This window comes from Heptranchias perlo, chromosome 9 (genome assembly GCF_035084215.1).
Source record: "Heptranchias perlo isolate sHepPer1 chromosome 9, sHepPer1.hap1, whole genome shotgun sequence".
NCBI classification, from domain to species: domain Eukaryota; kingdom Metazoa; phylum Chordata; class Chondrichthyes; order Hexanchiformes; family Hexanchidae; genus Heptranchias; species Heptranchias perlo.
Window position 1 is genome coordinate 41,806,082 of NC_090333.1, and position 27,332 is coordinate 41,833,413.

Genomic DNA, 27,332 nt, shown 5'->3' on the forward strand with positions numbered 1-27,332 from the left:
GGTCTATAAATTTTCTTTTCCTGTTTTTATACAGTTTATGCAACACAATGAATGTGTTAGTAAAAGGTGACAGAAACAGTTTAAATTTATAACATAATTGTTAATGAATGAATGTGCATGTTTGGCATTATTAGTTCACTTTCTGGCATGCTTATGCAAAAATCAACTAATCCATTCCAGTTCTCATTTTATAAAAACAGGATATTTTTACATTGTGACAATTGTGTACTAACAATCCTTTCACTATGAATCACAAGTAAATTGTGTACAAAGATATCCTGTTATACAGTAAAGAAAAATGAATATGTTCAGTCAGATTTAATTCAAAATAACATGCACATCTACTAGACTGAATTAGTCATGCACTGGAATTGGTTTATGATATCTGGCATTAACAGGTTTCATTCAATAGAAAAGTTACAAAATTTGCACTTCCTTTAAGTAATTTGGAACGATATGTGAGTTTCACATTCAGTGATAACCTGATAAGATTCCTAGTGTGGACAGTATGAAATTTTCTGAAGTAATAGGGTATAATTTCATTCCTCAATTGGACCTAGTGAGTGGGGACATATTGGACTAAGCAAGTTGTGATATTAACCAATTTGAATTTATCTGGCTTTAACTCTTAGTTAATAATATTTCAGTATTTATATGCCAAGAATTTGTAAAACTTCTGCAAATCCTGCTATTAAAAAAGGAAAACAGATTAGTCAGTCCTCACTGTGATGTGAGTTACTGTAATTTTAAGACATGTGTGCGCACGTGTGTATTATACATGTATATATAAAAATTGTAAAACAGATCCTGAATACTTATGTAGAACCTTTTTGCAAAATTCTACTGCCATCACTCTTCAATTTGGACTAAAATAGAGAACACAGTGAAATTTAACATACTGTGAAGGTTGTCATGTGCACATACTTGGTACACAATTCACTTGTGTTTCATATTGATTTATACACTGCAATTTTGTTCACAGTTTGTCCTCACCAAAATAAACTTTTCTTTTAAACAGTTGCCTCCTAGGTGAGTAAAGTTGGTTAGATGAGAATGATATAACTTAACATATAAATGAGTGTTCACTAGAAAAGCAGAGACACTTTTTAAATGAAAAAAATTATGTATTTTCAATTTCCTAAATCCCTGTACCACACACCTTCCCCAACTAAGAAAATAGGCAGATGATCTGTTCTCAGGCTTTTGCTGATGCTGTTTTTAAAAAAAAATCAGTAGAAGGTGCACAATGATGGCCTGGGATAACTGTCCAGCCAAATTTCCCTTCCTATGGTGAGCAAGTGCCCTCTACTTTAAGCCTCTCCATGCCAGCACAGCTGAGATTGGTGACTCACCAATTGGTACTTTGCAAGTATCCTGTTACTCTATGGCTCAATGTGTTTCAGGTCCAATAGTTTTGTGGGTATCATAACACTCTGTGGTGCAACATGTTGAAAGTCTGATATGCTTCAATACAAAACCATTTATTGGTTTTATAATCATCACTGTGTAATTGAACTGGGCAATACTATGGGGTGAAACTTACAATTCTCTATACAAATCACAGTCTAGAATAATCATACATATCAATTACAATTTGCTAGATAAATTACAATCTACAATAATCATATATATCAATCACAAAAACTTTGTTGCCTAACATGGAGTTTCATGAATCATCACAAACAATCAAATTCACAATGGAACATATTTATGCCAGCTTATTCATGCACATTCCCTACTTTGCAGCAACATTTTGTTCCACATGCAACTTTTAAACCCACACTTTCAGGCAGTTGCAACAAGTCACTCTATGCAAACAGCATCTCACACTAGCATCTAGGTTTCTTAAATGCTCTTGCATTGAAAATCTGGAACACACCATGCAGTGCGCAACTTGCCAACATTTAATTCATTTCACCATTACTGCTGAAATGCCTCCCTCTAGGAAAACTAAGGAATGCTTGAAAGAAGAGCTGCATTATAAAAGCACATGTGGCAAATATCAACAAAAGTGGCTGTTCAATCTCAAATAAACTTTTGACTGAGACACTAGTGTACAAAATCTCTTCCTAAAAGTACTTCAAAAAATTATAGAACATTCCAGCTTGTATTATCTAAAAGCAGAAACAAAATTGTTCGAAGTATAGGAGAAACATTTTTCTTCTACAGTTTTAAAGGCCTACAATCAGGTTACATGACAAACTAGGTTTGCTCCTCAATGCATATCTCATAACAGAACCTTTTGAATCATGTCCAATCTGGTAAAGCATTTTGAAGTTTTATTGTAAGTTCTCATCAATCAATGTGTATGAGTGTAGAACATGGTGCAACAGATGAACTCTAAATAGCATCAAGTAGAGCTCCTTGGCCCCAAACCACATCACATAGATAGTTATAACAAAAATGAACAAGTCAACCATGGTAAAGAATTACCTTACAAAGGGAAGCGCTACAAATTGATAATCACAAGGACTGCATGCAAAAACTGACCTTCCAAAACTTGGCAAGAATTATTTGTCAATGTTCAACGATGTTATAATAGTATAGGGCAAATAGCATCGTTACTAGGGCAATTTAGTTTATTGGCACAAATATGCTATTTGAAATATTTCGTACTTAAGCCAATACACTGTCATGTTGCACAATACCTTTCTTCTGTGATAAACTTATTTTACCATCTCAAATTATTTTTACCCCCACCAGCAATAGAGCTATAACAACCAATACATCAACGATAGTGGGGCACAGCTGAACATGCTGTCTCCAAACAAAACAAGTTATACTTTCTAGTGAATATGCTGGTAGCATTTTTACATTAGCTGTTATTCTAAATGTCGATGGAATACATAATTACCAAGGTAATCCATTTTACAATTTAACTCGTCTTCCTTTTTGTTGAGATGAGCACTCCTGATACTTTTCAAATCCGATACTGAGTTGCCAGCTTTCACTTTATTATGTCCCATCTTCCAGTCTCTCCATTGTGTCAGTACAAACCTCTTTCCACAACATGCAGCCCACAGAATTGCAGATTCTTCTATACCAGACAGCTTGTGGTACAGCGCTCCGTTAGACAGTCAGTAAGAGTCACATCAAACCAAGGCAGACAGTGGGAAGAACTGACTAAATCTACATATGATTTACCTGAAATACTACTTTGCCTTGTTTTGATTGATAAGTACTTTTGTATTCTTTGACAGAGTTTGGAGTTTTCCCCAAGCTCACACACATAGTAGGGCAGGTGAAAAAGTTAGTCTTTCCAGGACTTCATTTTACAACTATTAAGATGCAAAGGAAGATCTCTATCACATTACTTACCTGCTTGACAAACACAGAATTCCTGAAGTCTTGACTCACTGCTAGGCATTCATTCTAATGAATGTGTTAATTTATCCCAAGTATTAGAGGACTCCTCTATATTACATTAGCCAACCCAGCCCAGCAGCTTTAACAAATGTAATTAAATTAGATAAGACAAGAACAGGTGATACCTTCAAACAATATAAAATATCTCAAGAAGTAATGATTTCTAGACATAAAAGACCTCAAGTGTATAGATTCTGACTTTTATGTGATTCTAGATTCTAAATAAATAATATTTAACTCGTGTAATAAAATGTTGCTTTTACAGTGACACCAGACATTGGTGGATTAACATGCTGTCCCACTGTAATTTATCACACATAATTCTTTCTGTGAACCAGGTTATCAGTTAGGGGCCATCGCAAAGTGCTTCCTGAGGTGGGATTGAGTAGAAGTGGGGGTAGAAGAGGGGGAAGAACTGGACAAGGTAATCAACAATTTCTAACACATCACCAGGCACCAGTTAGGGTTACACTGCTAGAGGCCTGCAAACAGGTCAAAACTGTTTGCTCCTTTAGCCAAGAAATAATGCATGGTATGAGGGAGCCTAGACAATGGCAATATTTATAAATTACAATGAACATTTGATGTAAGAATAGAAGTGATTTTTTAATATCAAATTTTCCCAGTGAAAGTGCAATATGATCTTGGTAAGTTGTAAACAGAAAACTTCAAATTCTGCATTAAAAATCACAAAGATATCTATGAATTAAAGCAAGCGTTCAAAGTTACTGAAGTCTATTTTCCCTCCTCTTTCAGCATAAAAAGTTAGTTTTCAGATACATATGTAGATTCAGTCTACAACGGGTGTTGCAATTATGTTCCCTTCATCTGAGTTACTGTTGTGTAAATAATCCAGCAATTTGTGGCGAGGAAGAGATACGCCATGAGTTGTGCATTTCCACAAATTGCTGGACAATTTACGCAGTTCCACTGTTAGCCTCCTGAAACCGGCAGCTCACCATAACCTCCCAATGAGTTTCAAGAAATTTCTGCATTTGAGCTGTTAAAATGAATTAAACTCGCCACAGAAAGTTAGGGCTGATACTTAATGACGCAAGGACCCTTTTAATGACGAGATTCATGTTCTTGCAATGCCACGCAACCTCTCCAGCCCAGAAAGGGAACAATTGAAACTGTGGAGTCTCATTCCTGTAGGTAGTAAATTGTTCTTAGAGGTTTTTAAAATTTAACATTTTAATTTTTCTTACTTTTCCTTTCTGTCTCTTTTTTCTCTTCTCTCTTAATCCAATCTTTCTTTCCCTCTCTTTCTCTACCTAATTTGACACTAATTCACCCTATTTCCTGCTCTGTTTCTTTCTCTATCCTTAAATCTCACTGGTTAAGTAGATAGACTTTTGTCTCTTCGTTCACCAAGGTCCCAGATACAGTTTCCTAGAAGTGAAGGGAATTAGGGGTTACGGGGAGCGGGCAGGAAAGTGGACATGAATTTAGATTTGAGGTTGGGATCAGATCAGCCATGATCTTATTAAATGGCGGAGCAGGCTTGAAGGGCCGATTAGCCTACTCCTGCTCCTATTTCTTATGTTCTTATGTTCTTATACCCCGTTAACAACTCGCACTTCCAGCAATTTGTATTGCAAAAAATTTGAGCTGAAGGGTGAGGAAAAAATTCTAACAAACGGTGCACATCACGAGGTGGGCTGCTCCAGCAAATTCTGGACAATGACAATTGCTAATTATATCTCCCATTATTGACTGCAAGGCCCTGGCACAGAACAATTGAAAAATTAAAATATGCTGTTGTAATCCTAATTTTACTGAATGCTTTGTAAAGCTTTGAAAATAGTCACAAAATAATGTGGTTGTTAAGCATACATTTTATTCATGTTAGCCTCCTTAAAAATCATATAAAATTTATAATAGCAGTTTTATTTCTTAAATAATTTTCTCATTAAAACACACTAGGAGGAAAAAAAATTGAAGAACTTTTAACAAAGTATTTTAATGAGGCTTGCAAATATTCTTTAAATGTATGTTTTTGGTAAGGTAATACTCTATCATACAGTTGGCAAATACAGAAAGAAAATACATAAGTTCCATTACACAGCTGGTGTCAATCACATTCTCTAGACCCTGGGGAAAATGTCTGCTTACAGAAAGACTGCATTTCATCTGGCAACATGCACTAAATGCAGACTTAATCTGTATTGAAAACTTTACTCTGTGGTAAAACACAACTACAATTTATAGGAAATGTTTTTCCTAAACAGCTATTATAATGACCTTGTTGACCAGTTTGAGCTAGAAGCAACTTAAAATTTCCACTGTATTATGCATGATCTACATCTGATTATTGAGGTCAGAGTATTCTACATGTCTTTAGTTAACTCTTTACGGTTTGGGTAATGAATGCACTTGCAGCATCTTCAACAAAAACCGAATGGCAAACTTTCAGCACAGATTCAATTACGAGAATGAACCAAATTTGTGATCTCTGGCAGTATTAGATTAGTTTTCTAATTACAAATATATGTTTTGTTTCTCATTAATTTCTCGTATGTTGATTTATTTTGTCCTTTAATTTATCATTTCCAGTTTTGTTCTTTTTCAACTGTTTCCCTACAAGTTGCATTCCCCTTATTGCAAAATTATTTTTAGAAGCACCATTTTTGATCCACCTTTTCTATCCCTTTTTAAAAAAAATTCAGAATTCTTCATCCTTTTAAGTTACTTTGCTGTCCTTCCTTTTTAAACATTTTAAAAATCTTTTCTATGTCTTTGTCATGGTATTACACATTTGGCAATAAGTGTGAACAAAATCTTTAGTCCAAAAACACAAACTTTTCACCATAGCTTTCTATCCAGCAGGAATAAATTCAAAAATTAAATTTGAATGCCAGCAATTTAAATCTTGTGTTTAAAACAACTTCTAACTTCACAAACAAAATAAAAATGGAAACATGACTGTATTTATCAAATTATACAGGTGACCTCATTAATGTGATCATATCACAAATGTTAAAATATAAAAAACATTGTTTTTTTTCAAAAAAAAATGCTGCTTAACAACAGACCAGATTAGCCAAAACATCAAAATTTACACTTTTTCCAGAGCCTGCATGAGCAAGTATAGGCAAAAACTGTTTACAAACTAATGTGACATTTTCCCTTTGTGATGATGTTTACTGAGGATTAAAGGTCATAAATTGAGCTCAAAAGATTCGTTTTACAAATACGCCAAATTCGAAATTGGTGGAGCTAAAAAAGGAAATGGAAAACATTCATAATAAACAGGAACAAAACCTATCACTAATATTGTACAGAAAGGAACTCCACAGGCATTACTGAAGTGTTCTATTAATTCTGACTATACAAGTGAAATTTGCTCTTTGTAGTTAACTTCTTCTGTCTTATATAGCTGGTGGTTTTACCAGAAACTTTGCCTGGACTGAATTTTTTAAACTAATAACTTGGCAATTTCTTGTGACAAGGGGGAAGGAGGATAAGGATGCAGTGGGGAAGAATGATAGCGAAGGATTATTTTCTCCCAATTGCTGGATTGCAATAGCCCTAATACAACAGGTCACTGCATATGTCTCAACTAATTCATACATCTGAACTAATTCATATGTCTGCCATTCAGGTAAACCATTATGTATAAATGCTTGATGAATGCCAAAAGGGCACAACATTTTAAAATTAGAGATGGGCAGTACTTTGCAATGACAAGGGGTTCAAAAGTGGGTTTTTGTGAAAAGGGAGGTGACGGCTGTTTTGAACATGAGGGGGATTATACTTAAGGAGAGTGAGCCCTTTACAATGTCAGCTAGCATGGGGGCCAGGAAGGGGAGTTAGGTGACCAATAATTGAGTGGGAATGAGGTCAAGACAGCAGGAGGTGAAAAGTTGAGCTCGGAGAGAGCACAACAGAAGCTGGAAGAAAAACTAGGGAGACACGCAGGTTCAGGGCGAAGGCAGGGAGATTCTGGGGGAAGCTTGGCTTGTGGGCAAAGGGAAGGGGAAAAGCCGCTGAGACAGTTGATCAGATGGTCTCAATCTTAGTGACAAACAAGTCCATGAGCTCTTCACACTTCTTGTTGGAAGTAAAGATGGAGGGGATGGAGAAAGGTTTAAGGAGATGGATGGTAGTGAAGAAGCCAGAGTCATCTTTGCTCTCCAGGATGATTATGGAGTCACGGGTGGTTTTGGCAGAGAAGGGTGAAACCTGGTGATGGTAGGCTAAACCAGTTGTGCCAGTTACATCGTAACAGTTTCAGGCATCCATCTTGCCCATCTATCCACAATATTCCCTTGCTGCACTTTTAATAACGCTAAATCCCATTTGTTGACAAGAACCTGTCTCGTTCCATTCGCAACCCCTCAGATAATGAAGCAGTCCATGCCCGCATGCAGCAAGACCTGGACAACATCCAGGCTTGGTCTCACAAGTGGCAAGTAACATTTGCGCCAGACAAGTGCCAGGCAATGACCATCTCCAACAAGAGAGAGCCTAACCACCTCCCCTTGATATTCAACGGCATTACCATCGCCGAATCCACCACCATCTACATTCTGGGGGTCACCGTTGACCAGAAACTTAACTGGACCAGCCATATAAATACTGTGGCTACAAGAGCAGGTCAGAGGCTGGGTATTCTGCAGCGATTGACTCACCTCCTGACTCCCCAAAGCCTTTCCACCATCGACAAGGCACAAGTCAGGAGTGTGATGGAATACTCTCCAGTTGCCTGGATGAGTGCAGCTCCAACAACACTCAAGAAGCTCGACACCATCCAGGACAAAGCAACCTGCTCGATTGGCACCCCATCCACCTCCCCAAACATTCACTCCCTTCACCACCGGCGCACCATGGCTGCAGTGTGTACCATCCACAGGAAGCACTGCAGCAACTCGCCAAGGCTACTTCGACAGCACCTCCCAAACCCGCAACCTCTACCACCCAGAAGGACAACGACAGCAGGCACATGGGAACAACACCACCTGCGTGTTCCCCTCCAAGTCACACACCATCCCGACTTGGAAATATATCGCCGTTCCTTCATCGTCGCTGGGTCAAAATCCTGGAATTCCCTTTCTAACAGCACTGTGGGAGAACCTTCACCACACTGACTACAGCGGTTCAAGAAGGCAGCTCACCACCACCTTCTCAATGGCAATTAGGGATGGGCAATAAATGCTGGCCTTGCCAGCGACGCCCACATCCCATGAATGAATAAAAAAAAAGGTCCTTCTTGAAACCCATTAAGGTTTCTTGTTCCAGCATCCGTATCGGTAATCTGTTCCACATACTTGCTACCCTTATTAAAAAAGTTCCTCCTGCATTCTTTTGTTGTCCTTAATTTATAAATATGGCAAGGTGTCTCTGACATACCCAGTTACACTGATACTGAATAAACCTTTTTATTTTAACAACAGTTTGTACCAGTGAAATTAACCTAGCATATTATGCAACTTACTACCACAGTGCATTTGGTTGCTGGTGCAGTTTGACTTAGTATTAAGTAATGCAGTCCTTTTATCTTTTTATGGAAGTAGGGAGGTTAAGTTCTATTATGCGTTATACACCTAATGACAATTCAAATCTGGTAAAAAAAATGCAGATGTTATAAATTAAAAATGGATTAAGGAACAACCCAGTAGTCTTGTGGTTACACTACCAGCTTACCAACCAGATGGTCACAAATTCAAGATTCGGAGCTGCCTATCCTTTCAGTCTGGCAGCTACAGCTGGGATGAGTTTAATCAGTTTCAGCTAGGCTGTAGAACGGACTAGTGCATGACAACCATCCAAGTATTTCACTTTGAAAAAACTCAAGGGGTTATTCCACCATCCACAAGCCTAGCTCCTGTTGGCTGACCACAGAATATATGGAGAAGGTCTCTTCCCACACAGTTATGCATTGTTATGTGGAGAAGATCATGCTGAGACAAGAGGAACTAAAGCCCAAATGTTGGGAGAAGAGTGCTGAGAATCTCAATATTATCAATGATACTTAATTTTTGCACCAGATAAGGTTATTCTGAACCATCAGGCTGCTCAACTGATTTTAGCCTGCTTACTTGATCACCTGAGCCAGACTTCACCCAAGTAAAGTTCAGTTCATCAACTAATCTAGACCAGAGACCACAATCTGAAATCAAGAATTTGAAAATGTTCTTGAAGCGGGTATCTTAAATTGACATCCTGTTTCTGAATCATATATCGTGGTGCTAATATGCAAGACTCAGACTCTTCCATCACCATCCCTGGGTACGTCCTGTCCCACCAGCAGGACAGACCCACCAGAGGTGGTGGTACAGTGATATACAGTCAGGAGGGAGTGGTCCTGGGAGTCCACAACATTAACTCCGGACCCCATGAAATCTCATGGCATCAGGTCAAACATGGGCAAGGAAACCTCCTGCTGATTACCACCGACCGCCCTCCCTCAGCTGATTAATCAGTCCTCCTCCATGTTGAGCACCACTTGGAGGAAGCACCGAGGGTAGCAAGGGCACAGAATGTACTCTGGATGGGGGACTTCAATGTCCATCACCAAGAGTGACTCGGTAGCACTACTACTGACCGAGCTGGTTGAGTCCTGAAGGACATAGCTGCCAGACTGGGCCTGCGGCAGGTGGTGAGCAAACTGACACGAGGGAAAAACCTACTTAACCTCGTCTTCACCAATCTATCTGTCGCAGATGCATCTGTCGATGACAGTATTGGTTGGAGTGACCACTGCACAGTCCTTGTGGAGAGAAGTCCCCTCTTCGCACTGAGGACACCATCCAACATGTTGTGTGGCACTATCACCGTGTTAAATGGGATAGATTCAGAACAGGTCTAGCAGCTCAAAACTGGGCATCCATGAGGCGGTGTTGGCCATCTGCCGCAGCAGAATTGTATTCCACCACAATCTGTAACCTCATGGCCCGGCATATTCCTCAATCTACCATTACCAACAAGCCAGGGGATCAACCCTGATTCAATGAGGAGTGCAGAAGAACATGCCAGGAGCAGCACCAGGCGTACCTAAACATGAGGTGCCCACCTGGTGAAGCTACAACTCAGGACTACATGTATGCTAAACAGCAGAGGCAAAGCGATTCCACAACCACGAATCAGATCAAAGCTCTGCAGTCCTGCCACATCCAGTCGTGAATGGTGGTGGACAATTAAGCAACTAACGGGAGGAGGTGACTCTGTAAACATCCCCATACTCAATGATAGCAGAGTCCAGCGCGTGCATGCAAATGACAAGGCTGAAGCGTTTGCAACCACCTTCAGCCAGAAGTGCCGAGTGCATGATCCATTTCGGCCTCCTCCCGATATCCCCACCATCACAGAAGCCAGTCTTCATCCAATTCGATTCTCTCCACGTGATATCAAGAAACAGCTAAGTGCACTGGATACAGCAAAGGCTATGGGCCCCGACAACATTCCAGCTGTAGTGCTGAAGGCTTGTGCTCCAGAACTAGCTGCGCCTCTAGCCAAACTGTTCCAGAACAGCTACAACACTGGCATCTACCCGACAATGTGGAAAATTGGCCATGTATGTCCTGTCCACAAAAAGCAGGACAAATCCAATCCGGCCAATTACCACCCCATCAGTCTACTCTCGATCATCAGCAAAGTGATGGAAGGTGTCGTCGAAAGTGCTATCAAGCGGCACTTACTCACCAATAACCTGCTCACCGATGCTCAGTTTGGGTTCCGCCGGGACCACTCGGCTCCAGACCTCATTACAGCCTTGGACCAAACATGGACAAAAGAGCTGAATTCCAGAGGTGAGGTGAGAATGACTGCCCTTGACATCAAGGCAGCATTTGACAGAGTGTGGCACCAAGGAGCCCTAGTAAAATTGAAGTCAATGGGAATTAGGGGAAAACTCTCCAGTGGCTGGAGTCATATCTAGCACAAGAGAAGATGGTAGCAGTTGTTGGAGGCCAATCATCTCAGCCCCAGGACATTGCTGCAGGAGTTCCTCAGGACAGTGTCCAAGGCCCAACCATCTTCAGCTGCTTCATCAATGACCTTCCCTCCATCATAAGGTCAGAAATGGGGATGTTCGCTGATGATTCAGTTCAGTTCCATTCGCAACCCCTCAGATAATGAAGCTGTCCGTGCCCGCATGCAGCAAGATCTGGACAACATCCAGGCTTGGGCTGATAAGTGGCAAGTAACATTCGCGCCAGAAAAGTGCTAGGCAATGACCATCTCCAACAAGAGAGAGTCTAACCACCTCCCCATGACATTCAATGGCATTACTCATCACCGAATCCCCAACCATCAACATCCTGGGGGGTCACCATTGACCAGAAACTTAACTGAACCAGCCATATAAATACTGTGGCTACAAGAGTAGGGCAGAGGCTGGGTATTCTGCGGCGAGTGACTCACCTCCTGATTCCCCAAAGCATTTCCACCACCTACAAGGCACAAGTGAGGAGTGTGATGGAATACTCTCCACTTGCCTGGATGAGTGCAGCTCCAACAACATTCAAGAAGCTTGATTGGCACCCTATCTACCACCCTAAACATTCACTCCCTTCGCCACCGGTGCAATGTGGCTGCAGTGTGTACCATCCAAAGGATGCACTACAGCAACTCGTCAAGGCTTCTTCGACAGCACTTCCCAAACCCGCGACCTCTACCACCGAGAAGGACAAGGGCAGCAGGCCCATGGGAACACCACCTGCACGTTCCCCTCCAAGTCACACACCATCTCGACTTAGAAATATATCGCCATTCCTTCATCGTTACTGAGTCAAAATCCTGAAACTCCCTACCTAACAGCACCGTGGGAGAACCTTCACCACACGGACTGCAGTGGTTCAAGAAGGCGGCTCACCACCACCTTCTCAAGGGCAATTAGGGATGGGCAATAAATGCCAGCCTCACCAGTGATACCCACATTCCATGAACGAAAAAAAAATATTTCCTGCAACAAGCAGGAGTTTCAAACACTTCAATAAAAGCTATCAACTTTTTTAAATCAGTGTGTGGTTATGATTGAAGGCCATCCAATTAATGTTGAATTTTTGTAAACCAGGAACCATTTTGTCACGATACAACAACTAAGCATTAAAATAGACACAGATATACCACATTGCTCATTATACTTGTTAGATGAGTATGTACATTTTTAAATAAAATGGATTCTTAGTTTTAAGTTGCCTTTAATTCCCTGGTATTTACATCAGGGCTACAAAGAGGGTCTGCGTAGAAGGGAATTACGTATGCTAATCAAAACCCTTCTTTGAGTCCATGCAAAATATTTTCCTATAATAATTTAATTATTGTGCAATTTTCAATTACGGTTTTGCAGACATAGGCTTAATAGACACAGGAAATAGGGGGTTATATTTAAAGGCCAAAATGGTACACATTTTTCTTGTATTTTTTTTTATTCGTTCATGGGATATGGGCGTCGCTGTCGAGGCCAGCATTTATTGCCCATACCGAATTGCCCTCGAGAAGATGGTGGTGAGCCGCCTTCTTGAACCACTGCAGTCCGTGTGGTGAAGGTTCTCCCACAATGCTGTTAGGAAGGGCGTTCCAGGATTTTGACCCAGCGACCATGAAGGATCAGCGATATATTTCCAAGTCGGGATGGTGTGTGACTTGGAGGGGAACGTGCAGGTGGTGTTGTTCCCATGTGCCTGCTGCCCTTGTCCTTCTAGGTGGTAGAGGTCGCAGGTTTGGGAGGTGCTGTCGAAGAAGCCTTGGCGAGTTGCTGCAGTGCATCCTGTGGATGGTACACACTGAAGCCACGGTGCACCGGTGGTGAAGGGAGTGAATGTTTAGGGTGGTGGATGGGGTGCCAATCAAGCGGGCTGCTTTGTCCTGGATGGTGTCAAGCTTCTTGAGTGTTGTTGGAGCTGCACTCATCCAGGCAACTGGAGAGTATTCCATCACACTCCTGACTTGTGCCTTGTAGATGATGGAAAGGCTTTGGGGAATCAGGAGGTGAGTCACTCGCCGCAGAATACCCAGCCTCTGCCCTACTCTTGTAGCCACAGTATTTATGTGGCTGGGCCAGTGAAGTTTCTGGTCAATGGTGACCCCCAGGATGTTGATGGTGGGGGATTCGGTGATGGTAATGCCGTTGAATGTCAAGGGGAGATGGTTAGGCTCTCTCTTATTGGAGATGGTCATTGCCTGGCACTTGTCTGGCGCGAATGTTACTTGCCACTTATCAGCCCAAGCCTGGATGTTGTCCAGGTCTTGCTGCATGTGGGCACAGACTGCTTCATTATCTGAGGGGTTGCAAATGGAACTGAACACTGTGCAATCATCAGCGAACATCCCCATTTCTGATCTTACGGACGGAAGATCATTGATGAAGCAGCTGAAGATGGTTGGGCCTAGGACACTGCCCTCAGGAACTCCTGCAGCAATGTCCTGGCAGTACGATGATTGGCCTCCAACAACCACTACCATCTTCCTTTGTGCTAGGTATGACGCCAGCCATTGGAGAGTTTTCCCTTTAATTCCCATTGACTTCAATTTTACTCGGGCTCCTTGGTGCCACACTCGGTCAAATGCTGCCTTGATGTCAAGGGCAGTCATTCTCACCTCACCTCTGGAATTCAGCTCTTTTGTCCATGTTTGGACCACGGCTGTAATGAGGTCTGGAGCCGAGTGGTCCTGGCGGAACCCGAACTGAGCATTGATGAGCACGTTATTGGTGAGTAAGTGCCGCTTGATAGTACTGTCGATGACAGCTTCCATCACTTTGCTGATGATCGAGAGTAGACTGACGGGGCGGTAATTGGCCGGATTGGACTTGTCCTGCTTTTTGTGGACAGGACATACCTGGCCAATTTTCCACATTGTCGGGTAGATGCCAGTGTTATAGCTGTACTGGAACAGTTTGGCTGGAGGCGCGGCTAGTTCTGGAGCACAAATCTTCAGCATTACAGCCGGGATGTTGTCGGGGCCCATAGCCTTTGCTGTATCCAGTGCACTCAGCCGTTTCTTGATATCACGTGGAGAGAATCGAATTGGATGAAGACTGGATTCTGTGATAGTGGGGATATCGGGAGGAGGCCGAGATGGATCATGCACTCGGCACTTCTGGCTGAAAACAGTTGCAAATGCTTCAGCCTTGTCTTTTGCACTCACGTGCTGGACTCTGCCATCATTGAGTATGGGGATGTTTACCGAGCCTCCTCATCCCGTTAATTGTTTAATTGTCCACCACCCATCACGACTGGATGTGGCAGGACTGCAGAGCTTTGATCTGATCTGTTGGTTGTGGAATCGCTTAGCTGTCTATGGCACGTTGCTTCTGCTGTTTAGCAAGCATGTAGTCCTGAATTGTAGCTTCACCAGGTGGGCACCTTATTTTTAGGTACGCCTGGTGCTGCTGCTGGCATGCTCTTCTACATTCCTCATTGAACCAGGGTTGATCCCCTGGCTTGCAGGTAACGACAGAATGAGAAATATGCCAGGTCATGATTGTGGTGGAATACAATTCTGCTGCTGCTGATGGCCCACAGCGTCTCATGGATGCCCAGTTTTAAGCTGCTAGATCTGTTCTGAATCTATCCCATTTCGCACGGTGATAGTGCCACACAACACATTGGATGGTGTCCTCAGTGCGAAGAGGGGACTTCGTCTCCACGAGGACTGTGAGCGGTGGTCATTCTTACCAATACTATCATGGACAGATGCATCTGCGACAGGTAGATTGGTGAGGACGAGGTCAAGTAGGTTTTTTCCTAGTGTTGGTTTGCTCACCACCTGCCGCAGGCCCAGTCTGGCAGCTATGTCCTTCAGGACTCGGCCAGCTCGGTCAGTAGTGGTGCTGCCGAACCACTCTTGGTGATGGACATTGAAGTCCCCCACCCAGAGTACGTTCTGTGCCCTGTACACATTTAAATGTAAATCTGTAAATGTTTCCAACCATAATTCATTACAATGTTTGCACTGTTCATATTTAACACACCTGCAGACTCTTACTGGAATGGTATATGGAGCAGAGACAACAACTCTCGTTATACCTGTCAAAATTATAACACATGAAATTAATTGCTTTAATTTTGTTTATTCAGTATGTATTAAACTTATGACTATGCAGCTGGTAAGCGATGTGTTCTGAGATCTACCACACAATGATTCCATTTGGTACCATGAGCTCACCACCTTTTTCAGATGGCAGTCCTTATAAAGTGAATCGCCCATAGATACGAAAATATACTGTTCTCCTTCAAAAAAAAAACTGACAGCAGACGCATAGGATCAAATTCATTCTCCCGTAAAGGAAAAAAAAATGTGTTGGCCCAACATTTAACAAACTATTAATGCATGATACTCTGGATTTTTGCACAGCTCAGCTGCTTAGAATCAAATCAGGATTATTATAAGCTTAAGAGGAAACCAATATCCTTCAAACCTAATCAGTTTTATATGATAAACTATTCTAAGATTTTAAAAACTTTGGTATGAGTCTAATTTTTTGTTTAGGCATCAAAAGACTTCTGCAATTTATATGCCAAGAAAAGTAAATATGAAAAAAAAACCACAGAAACATATCCAAAATACTTTTAAAAAAGCCAAAAATAAATTCTGTTTTTTTCTTGCTATCCTCAGATTCCCTTCAAGCTGCACCCACTGCCAATTCCATGCTGAACTAACTTCTAACAGGTCAATTTGCCTTGTGATTTCACTCTGCATTCAGAACCATAGCTTTAACACCTTGATCACATAACCTGGCTGAGAGCAGGATCATCAGACAACTATCACAAGAAATACCTTTTAAATTGGAAGTGCACCATTCATTAGTACTACAGTGCCAAAAACATTCCAAACATAATCAGTGACCTGCCTCCAGGTCAACTCAGTTCAGACATTATTCAAATTTCACTGATGATATCTGTACATTGGACCAGAACTGCTACACTGACTTTTGATGAAAGGCCAAGAACCCAAGCAATCATTTGTTCAAGAACTATAGTTACAAAACCACAATAAGGATATTCCATGTGCTTCCTTTTCAACACACACACACACACACACACACACACTTAAAGCTTTGCGGATTCTTGCTGCTCATTTTCGTATATTTTTCATGTTTGTAAACCCAAACATTGATGATTTCAATTAATGTTATTTAGAAACTATGCAAGATCCTGGTATATCATAAAATCTATTTGTAACACAAATCATTATTTATATACAATACATTAAAAGTCTTGCATACAAGGTATTCTTCCTATACGTGCAACACTTCTTCCTGTAATGCTATTCCAACATGCCAGTTGCACATAAACTTGTCTCGTCTTGCTAGCTCTGACTCCATGGTAGGTAGCACTGTGCAATTTATTATCCTTACTCTTCTAATGGAGTCATCCCAGCTCTTTCTGCAAGGTCAGTGGTATAGTTCTCTGCAGCACCCTCCTACCTGAGGCCTGTGAAAATCAGGTCTCTCACCAAATGCTCCCTACTGTTTCCGATCCTGAGCCACCTTGAGCCTCTGGCCCTCGTCCGTCCAACACTACTCCACCCACCGCCCCCCTCGGCCCCCCCACCACCACCCCACCCCAAGCGCTTTCCTATTTGTTTACTATCATCCATCCCCACCCATTTCATTTTGTGCTATCCTCCAACTCCGAGCCCAAGAATGTCTTATGCGATGAATTCCCAGCAATCAGCTGGGTACTGGCCTTAAGTAGCTTAGACAAACTTACTGCACTTTCAGTGTATTTACTGACTGCAAGCACTTTTAATTTACTTAAATCTGGCTCCTGGCAAATGGATGGGAACTCACCAGTGAGCTACTCCTCAAACTGCTGAAGGTGCTAAATGTGGCATGAGAGGTAATGCCACATTTTCCGAGTTCCCCTTCCACTCAATGCTACCACTGCCTGCCTCTCTCCTCAATACTGGCAGACCCTGGCCCAATGCTGCCAGATAAATGACCCATCCTTTTAATGCTCCAGGACTCCTCGACACGTTCCTTGTGGATTACAAGATCGTGCCAATCTACCCAGAGCATGGGACCGCCCTCTCCATTGCTGTTCCCACACAACGACACTCATTCCCAATGCTCCCAGAATCCCCATCTGCTGTTCCTAGATTCCAACAGACCCCTTCTCCAAGTGCCAGATCCTAGGACACTCTCACATTACTCTCCCACCCCAAGACCAAACCCATATTCCCATATCCTATGACATCTCTCAATGCTGTCATGCCTCATACGTGCCTTCCCAAGTTCGGGCACATGTATGGCCCTGAATCCCCAATACTTGCAGATGCCAACAGCAACCCAACGCTTGCAAACTTTGGAACTACCTGCTCCCTGGTACTCCCAGATACTGCTCTCAGCGCAGACAAGCAAGTGAATGGGAAACAGACCAGGAAGCACACAGGGAGGGCAGGTGGGCAGAATTTTGCAGCCCAATCCTCTCCCATCCCAACCTGTTCTCAAATTCCTCCGGTTTTCCATTCAGCTACATCAGGACTATATAGCTGCAAATTTTTTTTTAAATCCAGCAATGTGACAATATGTTTAATTGCTGATTAGATTTAGTAAAAATGCAGGGAAGCCCAGTGACTCTCAACACCTAAATCCAGGCATGAACATTGGGAGTAAACACCAACCCGATGGAATAGCCCTGAAAGGGTCAAAAACTTGCTCGAGGAAGTGTGATAAGTGTGTCCTTGGAACAGCAAATAAACAGGAGGCTGTCTTAATAAACATAAACTGCATAAACACTTTACTTCATTTACCTCAGATAAAGTTCATTGTGCATTGCATTTATATTTCCTCATCACAAAGAAAAATTCAGTTTTCTCATGGACTTCTCGGCTTTTCCATCACTGGACAGATGAAGGAGGAGAGGCTTACAATCGGCAATTCTTGGAACACTTTGCAATTGGCTACTCTTCATCAATCATAAAACAAAAGTCCCGGTGTGTGATGACTCTCTTTGTTCCCCGCCCCGCCCCCCAAAACCACCTCCAATATGTGGTGGCACTCATGAGATTCAGAAGGGAGGGATCCTTAAATTCTGGAGTCAATAGAGGGGAAGGGCTTGCTGTGATTGACATGGACAGCAGTCAGAAAAAACCAAACCATCTGCAGAAAAAAAATTCAGCAAAACCCAATTCAATAATTGAACCACTAGCCAATTAATTAATTAAGCCTCAGGCTCCCAACCAATAAGTAGGCCTCTCTGAGAAAATGTTGCACGCAACTCTGAGTCAGAATAAAGTAGGAAAAAAATAACTTTATATAGCACCTTTCATGACCTCAAAACATGTTAAAGCACTTTGCAGCCAATGAAGTACTTTTGAAGTGTAGTCACAATTAGAATGTAGGGAACTGTAACAACCAATTTGCACACAGCAAGGTCCCACAAACAGCAATGAGATACATGACCAGATAATCTGTCTTAGAATAAGCATTTTATTCAGAATTGTTTAATTTTTTTTGAAGAATTTTTCAGCAGAGGGGCAGGGAAGCAAGCTGGTAGCTCAAATTAACTTCACAAAATTTTGAGAGTTGATTACTTGCCTTGTGCTATTTGCCAATTTAGAACTGGTATAATTCTAACGTGTATAATATACTAAAAATGAGTATTGCCTTTTTTCTCACAGTTGATGTAGGTTGGAGCCGTATTTTCACTATCAGCTTGAAATAATGTCAATTTGGAAAAGGCAAGGCTCTATACAAGGGACCCAAACTCTCATAAGGGGCACTGCACACTGACTTTCAAAAATAGCTGACAGGGTAGTCAATTTATTTCAATCATTAAAATCTAACTATGGTACAGATGGCTACCAGAGTTTAATCAAATGTTAAAAGGTTGCCTTTTTTTGGTTTTGCATTATAGCCATTCCTTCCCAGTGTGAAGCCACCTCTTTCAGATTTCTGACAGTGGACCGGTTGAAAGCCCTTCTTCCGGAGATTGCCAAAAGATAACGATAACTAAAGAAAATCAGTGATTCAGAGTACGTGCATCTGTAATAGAACAGTGGACCCATGTAAAAAACCATCCTCCATATCTCAGGTGATGTAAGCAGTTTGCCTTTTCAAACGGTATTTATTATATCTCAGGCACAAAGCTAACCAAACATCTTACACCTAGAATTTGGCCAACGTTAAAAAGTCTGTGAACATAGTTATCTGCAACTTCTGAATGAGATAAGTAACTAAATAGTCCATTAAGATAAAATGAATATGTTGAAGAGTGAAAACTAGAAAAATGAATACCTAGAATACAGGCAAAAACAAATGCTCCAGTGACTCTGATGTGGCCAAGAAGGTATCCATATTTGATTCCTGGTCTGTGCTGCTGGCTGATCTCAGCTTGGGCAGTGATATGGGCACAAAAATTGGTCTCAGTATTCCCTAGCTAGGGAGAGGAAAAACTTGCTAGGACTCCTGTCCTGATCACTATTAAGTGACCTGTACTGGAAATGTTAGTGTAAGGACAGGATTGGGCTCAGCTGTGATATTCTCCCATGGGTAAAGAGCCTGCTGACATGAAATTGATGAAAATCCTCAATAATTAAAGAAAAAGCAACAATGAAAAGTCTTAAAAACTTCCAAAAATACCAGACATCACAATACGTCCACCACCAATTTTGCTACACATGTACTATCCAGCTGGGTTTATATGTTGCATAAATACCTTCATCAAATGGAAACCCAACATATTATCTGACAGAAAGAGTCTGGAAACCCAACTGGGTTAGACTGTACCATACACAGTTGCGCACATCTAAAGAAATCAATAAAAATTTCAGAACAAAGTGTTTGCCTCAACCATACACAATTTTGAAAATCCCCAGTACCAAGGGATTATAAATAGGGTTAGGGTATAGGAGAATGCCCCAAATTAGCTTTTAAATATGAAAGAACTGACAGTTACTAAACGAAAAAAAATGCCATAAAATCTAAAACCAAATACAATCCATTGTTATTCAGTACTAAGCAACAGTTTAGTAATGTAAGAAAATATAATAGTACATGGAATAAAAGATGTTCCTTTATTATGGTCTTCTCGTCTTATGTTCACAATTTCGACTAAGGAGTCTTAATGTTTAAAACATGGTCTAAAAGTTGTTTGAGAAAACTATTGGACAAAACCTGTAAGTACATTTTTATTGTGCATTGCTAAAAAAAAGCTTGCATATTATCTGAATGGAAAAATACCTGATAGTCTAGGATGCTGAAACCTAAACCTTTAGAATCTTTATGCAGTTCAATCACTTTCACATCTGAAGTCCATAGAGCCAACTCCCCAACTTCATCCTCTTCTGCATTTGACTCAGTATCCAATTCCACCTTTGGAAAAAAAATTGACTTGTAATTGATAGATATCAACTGCTTTGCATTCATATTAGTCTTTAATTAAAAGTCATTTTTGTTTTGTCAGTGAATGTTTGTAAAGGATTTCAGTTCTGGACTGTGAAAATCTATTTCCCTATTTTTGTCTTCTGGTATCAGCATCATGTATTCCCAGGTCAGCTGCATTACAGGAAGCTGTAACATTGTTTACTCTGCCACAATATGCCTTAGCTCCTACCTTAGCAAAACACCCTCGACTGGAATAGTGTCATTTTGTTTTTATTTCCCTCGCCAGTCATTCTTATGTCACTCTGAATGAGACTGTCAATTTTGTACTAATCTGTGTAGAATTTTGTGAGCATATTTTTGCTGTGGGCTAACACCCTCTGGATTCAGAATCCCCAAACTCTTTCACATGGGATCCTTACAGTGAGAGAGAGATTTTCCTCCCATCAGTATTAAAAACATGTGCAGCACAGTATGAATCAGCATAAAGCAATTGGTGTAAAGTTTAAACTGTACTAGACCATGTCCTCGAGGTTGTCTCTCACACAAAGCTAAATTCAAAATGCATGTTTCTTTGGCTGAAATTATGCTGCATATTTTGTGCATCATCAAAACTACTTTGTAACATTCTAAAAATGCATGGCACAACTTCCCCAAAAGAACAATTTTTAGTGGTCCAATGGTGCTGCACATCGGCAAGATGCAGTTACAAGGCCATGGTTCCCCACACAGCAGTTTCCAGATTAGTCAGAACATCACAGAAGGGAACAAGAGTGGAGGGCATGTCTTCCTGGGCTGCTCTTACGTATCTCACAATTGAACTGGATACAGCTCGCTTCGGCAGCACATATACTAAAGGCAACCGTTTAGAGCCTTCCCGCCATTGTATACCAAGGGGCTGCAATCAGGGAAAAACCCCCTCAGGCAGAATGTAAAATTCAAATTGATGTAATCTAATGTACCTGTAATGAATCTATCATGTACCTGTAATGAATCTGTAATCAATAATCTGTAATGAGTGTAATGCAATGAGGCACCCTAGAGTGTCATGAACTGTAATTATGTACAATGTGTTCATTGAACTGCACTTGATGTAACCTGCAAATTGTATAATCTGTATTGTGTATGTTTGGAATGTGATATGACAACTGTATTGTATGTATTGCTGCAAATTTTATGAAAAAAGTATATTTTATGAAAAAAATATACTAAAACCCCCTCTCTGAGGCAGAACAGGACTCATACCTCAGCTCAGGGAGTGTGGAACACTTTGCACAGATCACCTGGATGCAGGGACACGGCCAAGAGCTGGAAACAGCAAACGGACTGTCGGGTGAGACTTTAAACTGTTGTTAAAATGGGTCTGAAAGTCGCATCCATTAACGTGCGTAGCGTTAAATGCACTACGCGATGTGTGTCGACCTTGGACTACCTGGCCAAGGTCAAGAGCGACCTGCTGTTCTTGCAGGACCTCAGCAATAACCGGCAATGGTCGCAGCGGTGGGCCCACGGGCCGTCGATCTGGTCGGGAGGCAACAATGGCCGTGCCTCCGGCCTGGGGATTCTGCTGCGGGGAGGCAACTTCACCATCACCGAAGTAAAGGAGGTGGTAGGGGGTCGCCTCCTCGTAGCAGACGTAATGTACAAAAACGCTTCGCTCTGGCTGATCAATGTGTACATCCCGACTCTGAACAGCGAGCGGTTGGCCATCTTCCAGCAGCTCCCACTGCTGCTGGCGACTTCCAGGCCGGTCATTCTCGGTGGTGACTTCAACTGCATCATCGATGTGGCTGGACGATCCGGCAGAGCCGACATCAAACTGGATACCACGTCCAAACTCCTGATGGAAGCGGTGAAAGAAACCAAGCTGTGCGATGTCTTCAGCAACCCTGCAGATGGAGGGGCACGTCAATACACCTGGTCCAGACCAGACGGGTCCGTCCGTTCCAGGATAGACTTCCTGTTTGAGTCCCCGACGCTCAAGGTCAGATCCACCAAGGTCACACCGATGTTCTTCTCGGACCACTGCTTCCTCCTGGCCGACTGTCACCTACAGGACGATCAGAGAGTGGGCAGGGGGACATGGAAGCTGAACGTGAAACTGTTGACCCCGGGACTGAAGAGGAATTACAAAGGCTGGAGAACCGTAAAGCCTCTCTTTGATTCCCCAGTGCACTGGTGGGAAGCCATCAAGGCAAACAGAAAGAGGTTCTTCATCCTCAAAGGTGTTCAGAAGGCGAGCGAGAGGCAGAGGGAAACGTCCTGACTCCAGAAAAGCATGCAGAATCTTCTCCTGCTGCAGTCGATGGAGATCGATGTCGGGGAGGAACTCAGAGAGGTGAAGGACCAGCAAGCCTCGCTCTTTGCCTCCGAGGCCTCCAAGATAATCTTCCGGTCCAGAGTCCGCTCCATGGAGCAGGACAAGACTTGCTCGCGTTTCTTCTTCCAAAAGGTGCACAGAGAGAGCTCTGTGATCAGCAGCTTGAACGAAGAGGACGGCTCGGTCACGTCCTCGCAGCCCGACATACGAGGATCTGCAAATCCTTTTATGCCGGACTGTACGACGCAAAGCCCACAGACAGCGCGGCCTCCCAGTCCTTCTTGTTGTCTATCACGGAGGTTCTAGACGACAGCAAGTGGGAGAGTCTGGATCACCGGCTAACTCTGGACGAACTGACAAAGGCCGTCCGTTCCTTCGAGAAGAGTAAGACTCCCGGAAGCGACGGCTTACCGGTGGAGTTGTAGTCAGCTCTGTGGAACTGGATAGGCCCAGACCTGCTGGAATTGTACGGGGGTATGCTTCTGGCAGGCAGCATGTCAGACTACATGAGGAAATGCATCATCACCCTCATCTGCAAGCAGAAGGGGGAGACGGAAGAAATCAAAAATTGGCGACCCATCTCACTACTTAACGTGGACTACAAAATCCTGTCCAAGGTCATCGCCAATCAGGTCGAGTCAGCCCTGGAGGTGGTAATCCACCCCGATCAGACCTGCGCTGTGCCCGGCAGGAAGATCTGATAGCCTGGCGCTACTCAGGGATACGATCGCCTATGTACAGAACAGGGGGGTGAACACATGCCTGATCAGCCTGGACCAGGAGAAGGCCTTATCAAAATATCCCACACGTACATGATGGACGTGCTCTCCAAAATGGGGTTTTGGGGAGGGAATCCGCAATTGGATCCAATTGCTCTACACAGACATCAGTAGCGCCGTTTCAATCAATGGGTGGGAATCAGAAAGCTTTCCGATCATATCTGGAGTCAGGAAGGGCTGTCCTCTCTTCTCCATCTTGCTCGTGTGCTGCATCAAACCCTTTGCCAAGTCCATCAGGAGGGATGCAGGGTTAGGAGGGGTGATGATCCCAGGCAGCGGAGGCACACAGCTCAAGGCCTCCCTGTACATGGACGACGTCCACAGATTGATGAGCATCTGCGACCAGTTCGAACCGGCCTCAGGGGCCAGGGTAAATCGTACCAAGAGCGAGGCCATGTTCTTTGGGAACTGGACCGACTGATCCTTTGTCACCTTCACCATCAGGTCCAATTACCTGAAGGTGCTGGGGATCTGGTTCGGGGGGGCCGGGGCGTGCACCAAGAACTGGAAGGAGCGTATTTCTAAGGTGAAGCAGAAACTGGGACTCTGCGATCGACGATCCCTCTCGATCGTGGGCAAGAACCTGGTCATCAGGTGCGAGGTGCTCTCGGTGTTGCTGTACATGGCGCATGTCTGGCCCATACTTTGTCCTGCGCCGCGACAGTCACCCGAGCCATCTTCCACTTTATCTGGAGATCAAAAATGGACCATGTCCGCAGGGACACGATGTACAAATCTCCAGAGAAAGGCGTGCCCAACGTGGCCCTCATCCTGTTTGGAATGTGATATGACAACTGTATTGTATGTATTGCTGCAAATTTTATGAATAAAGTATATTTTATGAAAAAAATACTAAAGTTAGAATGATATCAGGTGCGAGGTGCTCTCGGTGTTGCTGTACGTGGTGCAGGTCTGGCCCATACCTCGCTCCTGCGCCACAACGGTCGCCGGAGCCATCTTCCACTTCATCTGGAGATCAAAAATGGACCGTGTCTGCAGGGACACGCTGTACAAATCTCCAGAGAAAGGGGGGGAAAACGTGCCCAATGTGGCCCTCATCCTGATGGCCACCTTTGTGTGCAGCTGCATCAACCGTGCATAGACCCTCGGTATGCAAACACAAAGTGTCACTACGTGCTAAGGCTCTATCTGTCCCCAGTGTTGCGAAGGACGGGCCTGGCCACGCTGCCACGGAACGCTCCATCCAGTTGGACCGTTCCGCCCCACCTGTCCTTCGTAGAAAAGTTTGCGCAGAGAAACACCGTTGACCACAAGACGATCAGCAAGTGGTCCACACGTAACGTCCTCGAGACCCTGCGGGAAAAGGAGATGGTGGATCCTGTCGGTTCGTTCCCCGAGCAGACTGCCAAAGTCATTTGGCAGAACACCTCATCGCCAGAGCTTTCAAACAAGCACCAAGATGTAGCTTGGCTGGTGGTGAGAAAGGCCCTTCCCGTCAGATCCTTCATGCACTCCCGGACTCAGTGCCACCGCACGCCGTCCCTGAGGAGGCTGCGGTGGGGATGAAACCATCACCCATCTGCTTCTGGAATGTGCCTTTGTAAAGAAGGTCTGGAGAGAGATGCAGCGGTATCTGTCCAGGATCGTCCCTAGCAGTTCTGTAACACAGGACTCTGTAATCTACGGGCTGTTCCCCGGCAAGCACACAGAGACAGTCATCAACTGTTGCTGGAAGACCATCAACTCGGTGAAAGAAGCCCTTTGGTCTGCCCGAAATTTGCTGGTCTTCCAGTGCAAGGAGCTGTCCTCAAGCGAGTGTTGCAATCTGGCACATTCCAAGGTCCAGGACTACGTGCTCAGGGACGCATTGAAGTGGGCTGCCGCGGAGGCTCGGTGGGGAAAGGCTACCACTTGGAGCCCTCCCGCCGTTGTATACCGAGGGGCTGGAATCAGGGGAAAAACCCCCTCGGGCAGAATGTCAAGAAATGTAACATACCTGTAATCAATAAGCTGTGTTGATTGTAAAAAATGAGGCACCCTAGAGTGTCATGAATGTAATTATCATGTACAATGTGTAACTGTATTGTTGGAATCATATTTGAACTGTACTTTATGTATCTTGCAAATTGTATAATCTGTATTGTGTACGTTTGAAATGTGATGTGACAACTGTATTGTATGTATTGTTACAAATTTTATGAATAAAGTATTTTGAAAAAAAATTGGAACGATACAGAGAAGATCAGCATGGCCCCTGTGCAAGGATGACACGCAAATTCGTGAAGCGTTCCATATTTTTAAGGCTGGGTCTGGCAACATTAGCCGAGCAGGCGCAGGACGTCCCCCCATATGTCCCAGGTGGAGAAGTGCCTGAGGAGGAACCCCTTCGACCACAAGGCTGTCAAGACAGTGGTTGACACGAAACGTTCTAAGAGTCTTGCAAGGAACAGAGCGGGTCGACTCGATCGGTTTGTTCCCCGACCAGATGGTCGATGCTATTTGGCAGAATGTCTCATCGCCGGAACTGACCAACAGGCACCAGGATGTAGCCTGGATGGTGGTGAGAAAGGCCCTCCAAACACGCATGGAAACTCAGCGCCACCGCGAGCTGCCCTCGAGGCTGTGATGTGGAGGAGACAGTCTTCCACCTCCTGATGGGCTGCCCCTTTGCGCAGGGGGTGTGGAGAGAGATGCATTGGTATCTGTCCCGGTTCATCCCAAACAGTTCGGTAGCACAGGACGCTGTGCTCTACGGGCTGTTACCCAGGATGCACGCTGAGACAGATATCACCTGCGGCTGGAAGACCATCAACTCGGTGAAGGAGGCTCTTTGGTCCACCCGAAACATGCCGATCTTCCAGATGAAGGAGCTGGCCATGACCGAGAGTTGCCGACTGGCACACTCCAAGCTCCAGCAGTATGTGCTGCAGGGTGCACTGAAGTGAGGTGCGACCTACTCAAAGGCTCTAAGGGGAAAGGCCATCCAACCTTGTATCGTACACCATGAGTCATAAGAAATTCTGTGTTTGAATTGTAATAATGAGATCGCTTTGTGTACGATCTGTAGTGTTCTTGGTTTGGAATGTACTGATTTGGAATTGTAATATTTACTTTGAACTGTGTGTACCTGTAAATTCTATGAAATAAAGTATATTTTGAAATTTTTTAAAAATCAAAAAAATCTCCTTTCAGAAATCATGGGTAAGGGCAAAGAATCTTATACACAAGAGGGGATAAGTAGGAGAAGATGGTTTATCGAAATACACACACATACACTCCCCCTCCCCATTTGATTCGCAATCCAATAATAGAATTTTCAACAGAAATTTGGTCCTCCAAAGATTTGCTAAATTTACCTGGCTGATACAATTCTCACTACTCCAGGGAGATGGTGGCCTAATCACTTGATCATCTTTCTCTTCAGTCTAAAAATAGAACACACAAATATTTAAGATACAAGAGTTGATACTTTTAGGGGCAACAATGAACCCAGAAAATGTTCAATAACAAATGGTAAGAATGGATGCTCTAAGACACACACACCACAGGCATATCTTGTCCTGCGTGGTGTGTACAAATCTCACAGACAGGAGTGCATTACAAAGACTTCAAACAAACAAAAAACCACCTTAAT

The 27,332-nt window shown here is 43.2% G+C and overlaps 1 protein-coding gene and 1 non-coding gene across 5 annotated transcripts in view; one reads left to right on the top strand and one right to left on the bottom strand.

Annotated features, from left to right (window-relative positions):
• The window catches only part of patj (PATJ crumbs cell polarity complex component), a 355,365-nt gene that overhangs the window by 254,216 nt on the left and 73,817 nt on the right, over nt 1–27,332 (bottom strand). For all 4 annotated transcript variants that reach the window (XM_067990267.1, XM_067990266.1, XM_067990265.1 and 1 more), the window contains exons 17-18: nt 27,055–27,123; nt 20,498–20,629 (exon numbers count right to left, since the gene is read on the bottom strand). In XM_067990267.1, coding sequence (XP_067846368.1) covers nt 20,498–20,629; nt 27,055–27,123 — 201 coding nt within the window. The remainder of the gene's footprint in view (nt 1–20,497; nt 20,630–27,054; nt 27,124–27,332) is intronic.
• Nucleotides 25,890–25,997, top strand: LOC137326051 (U6 spliceosomal RNA). The gene has a single exon (XR_010964069.1). It is a non-coding gene; the product is annotated as a U6 spliceosomal RNA (small nuclear RNA).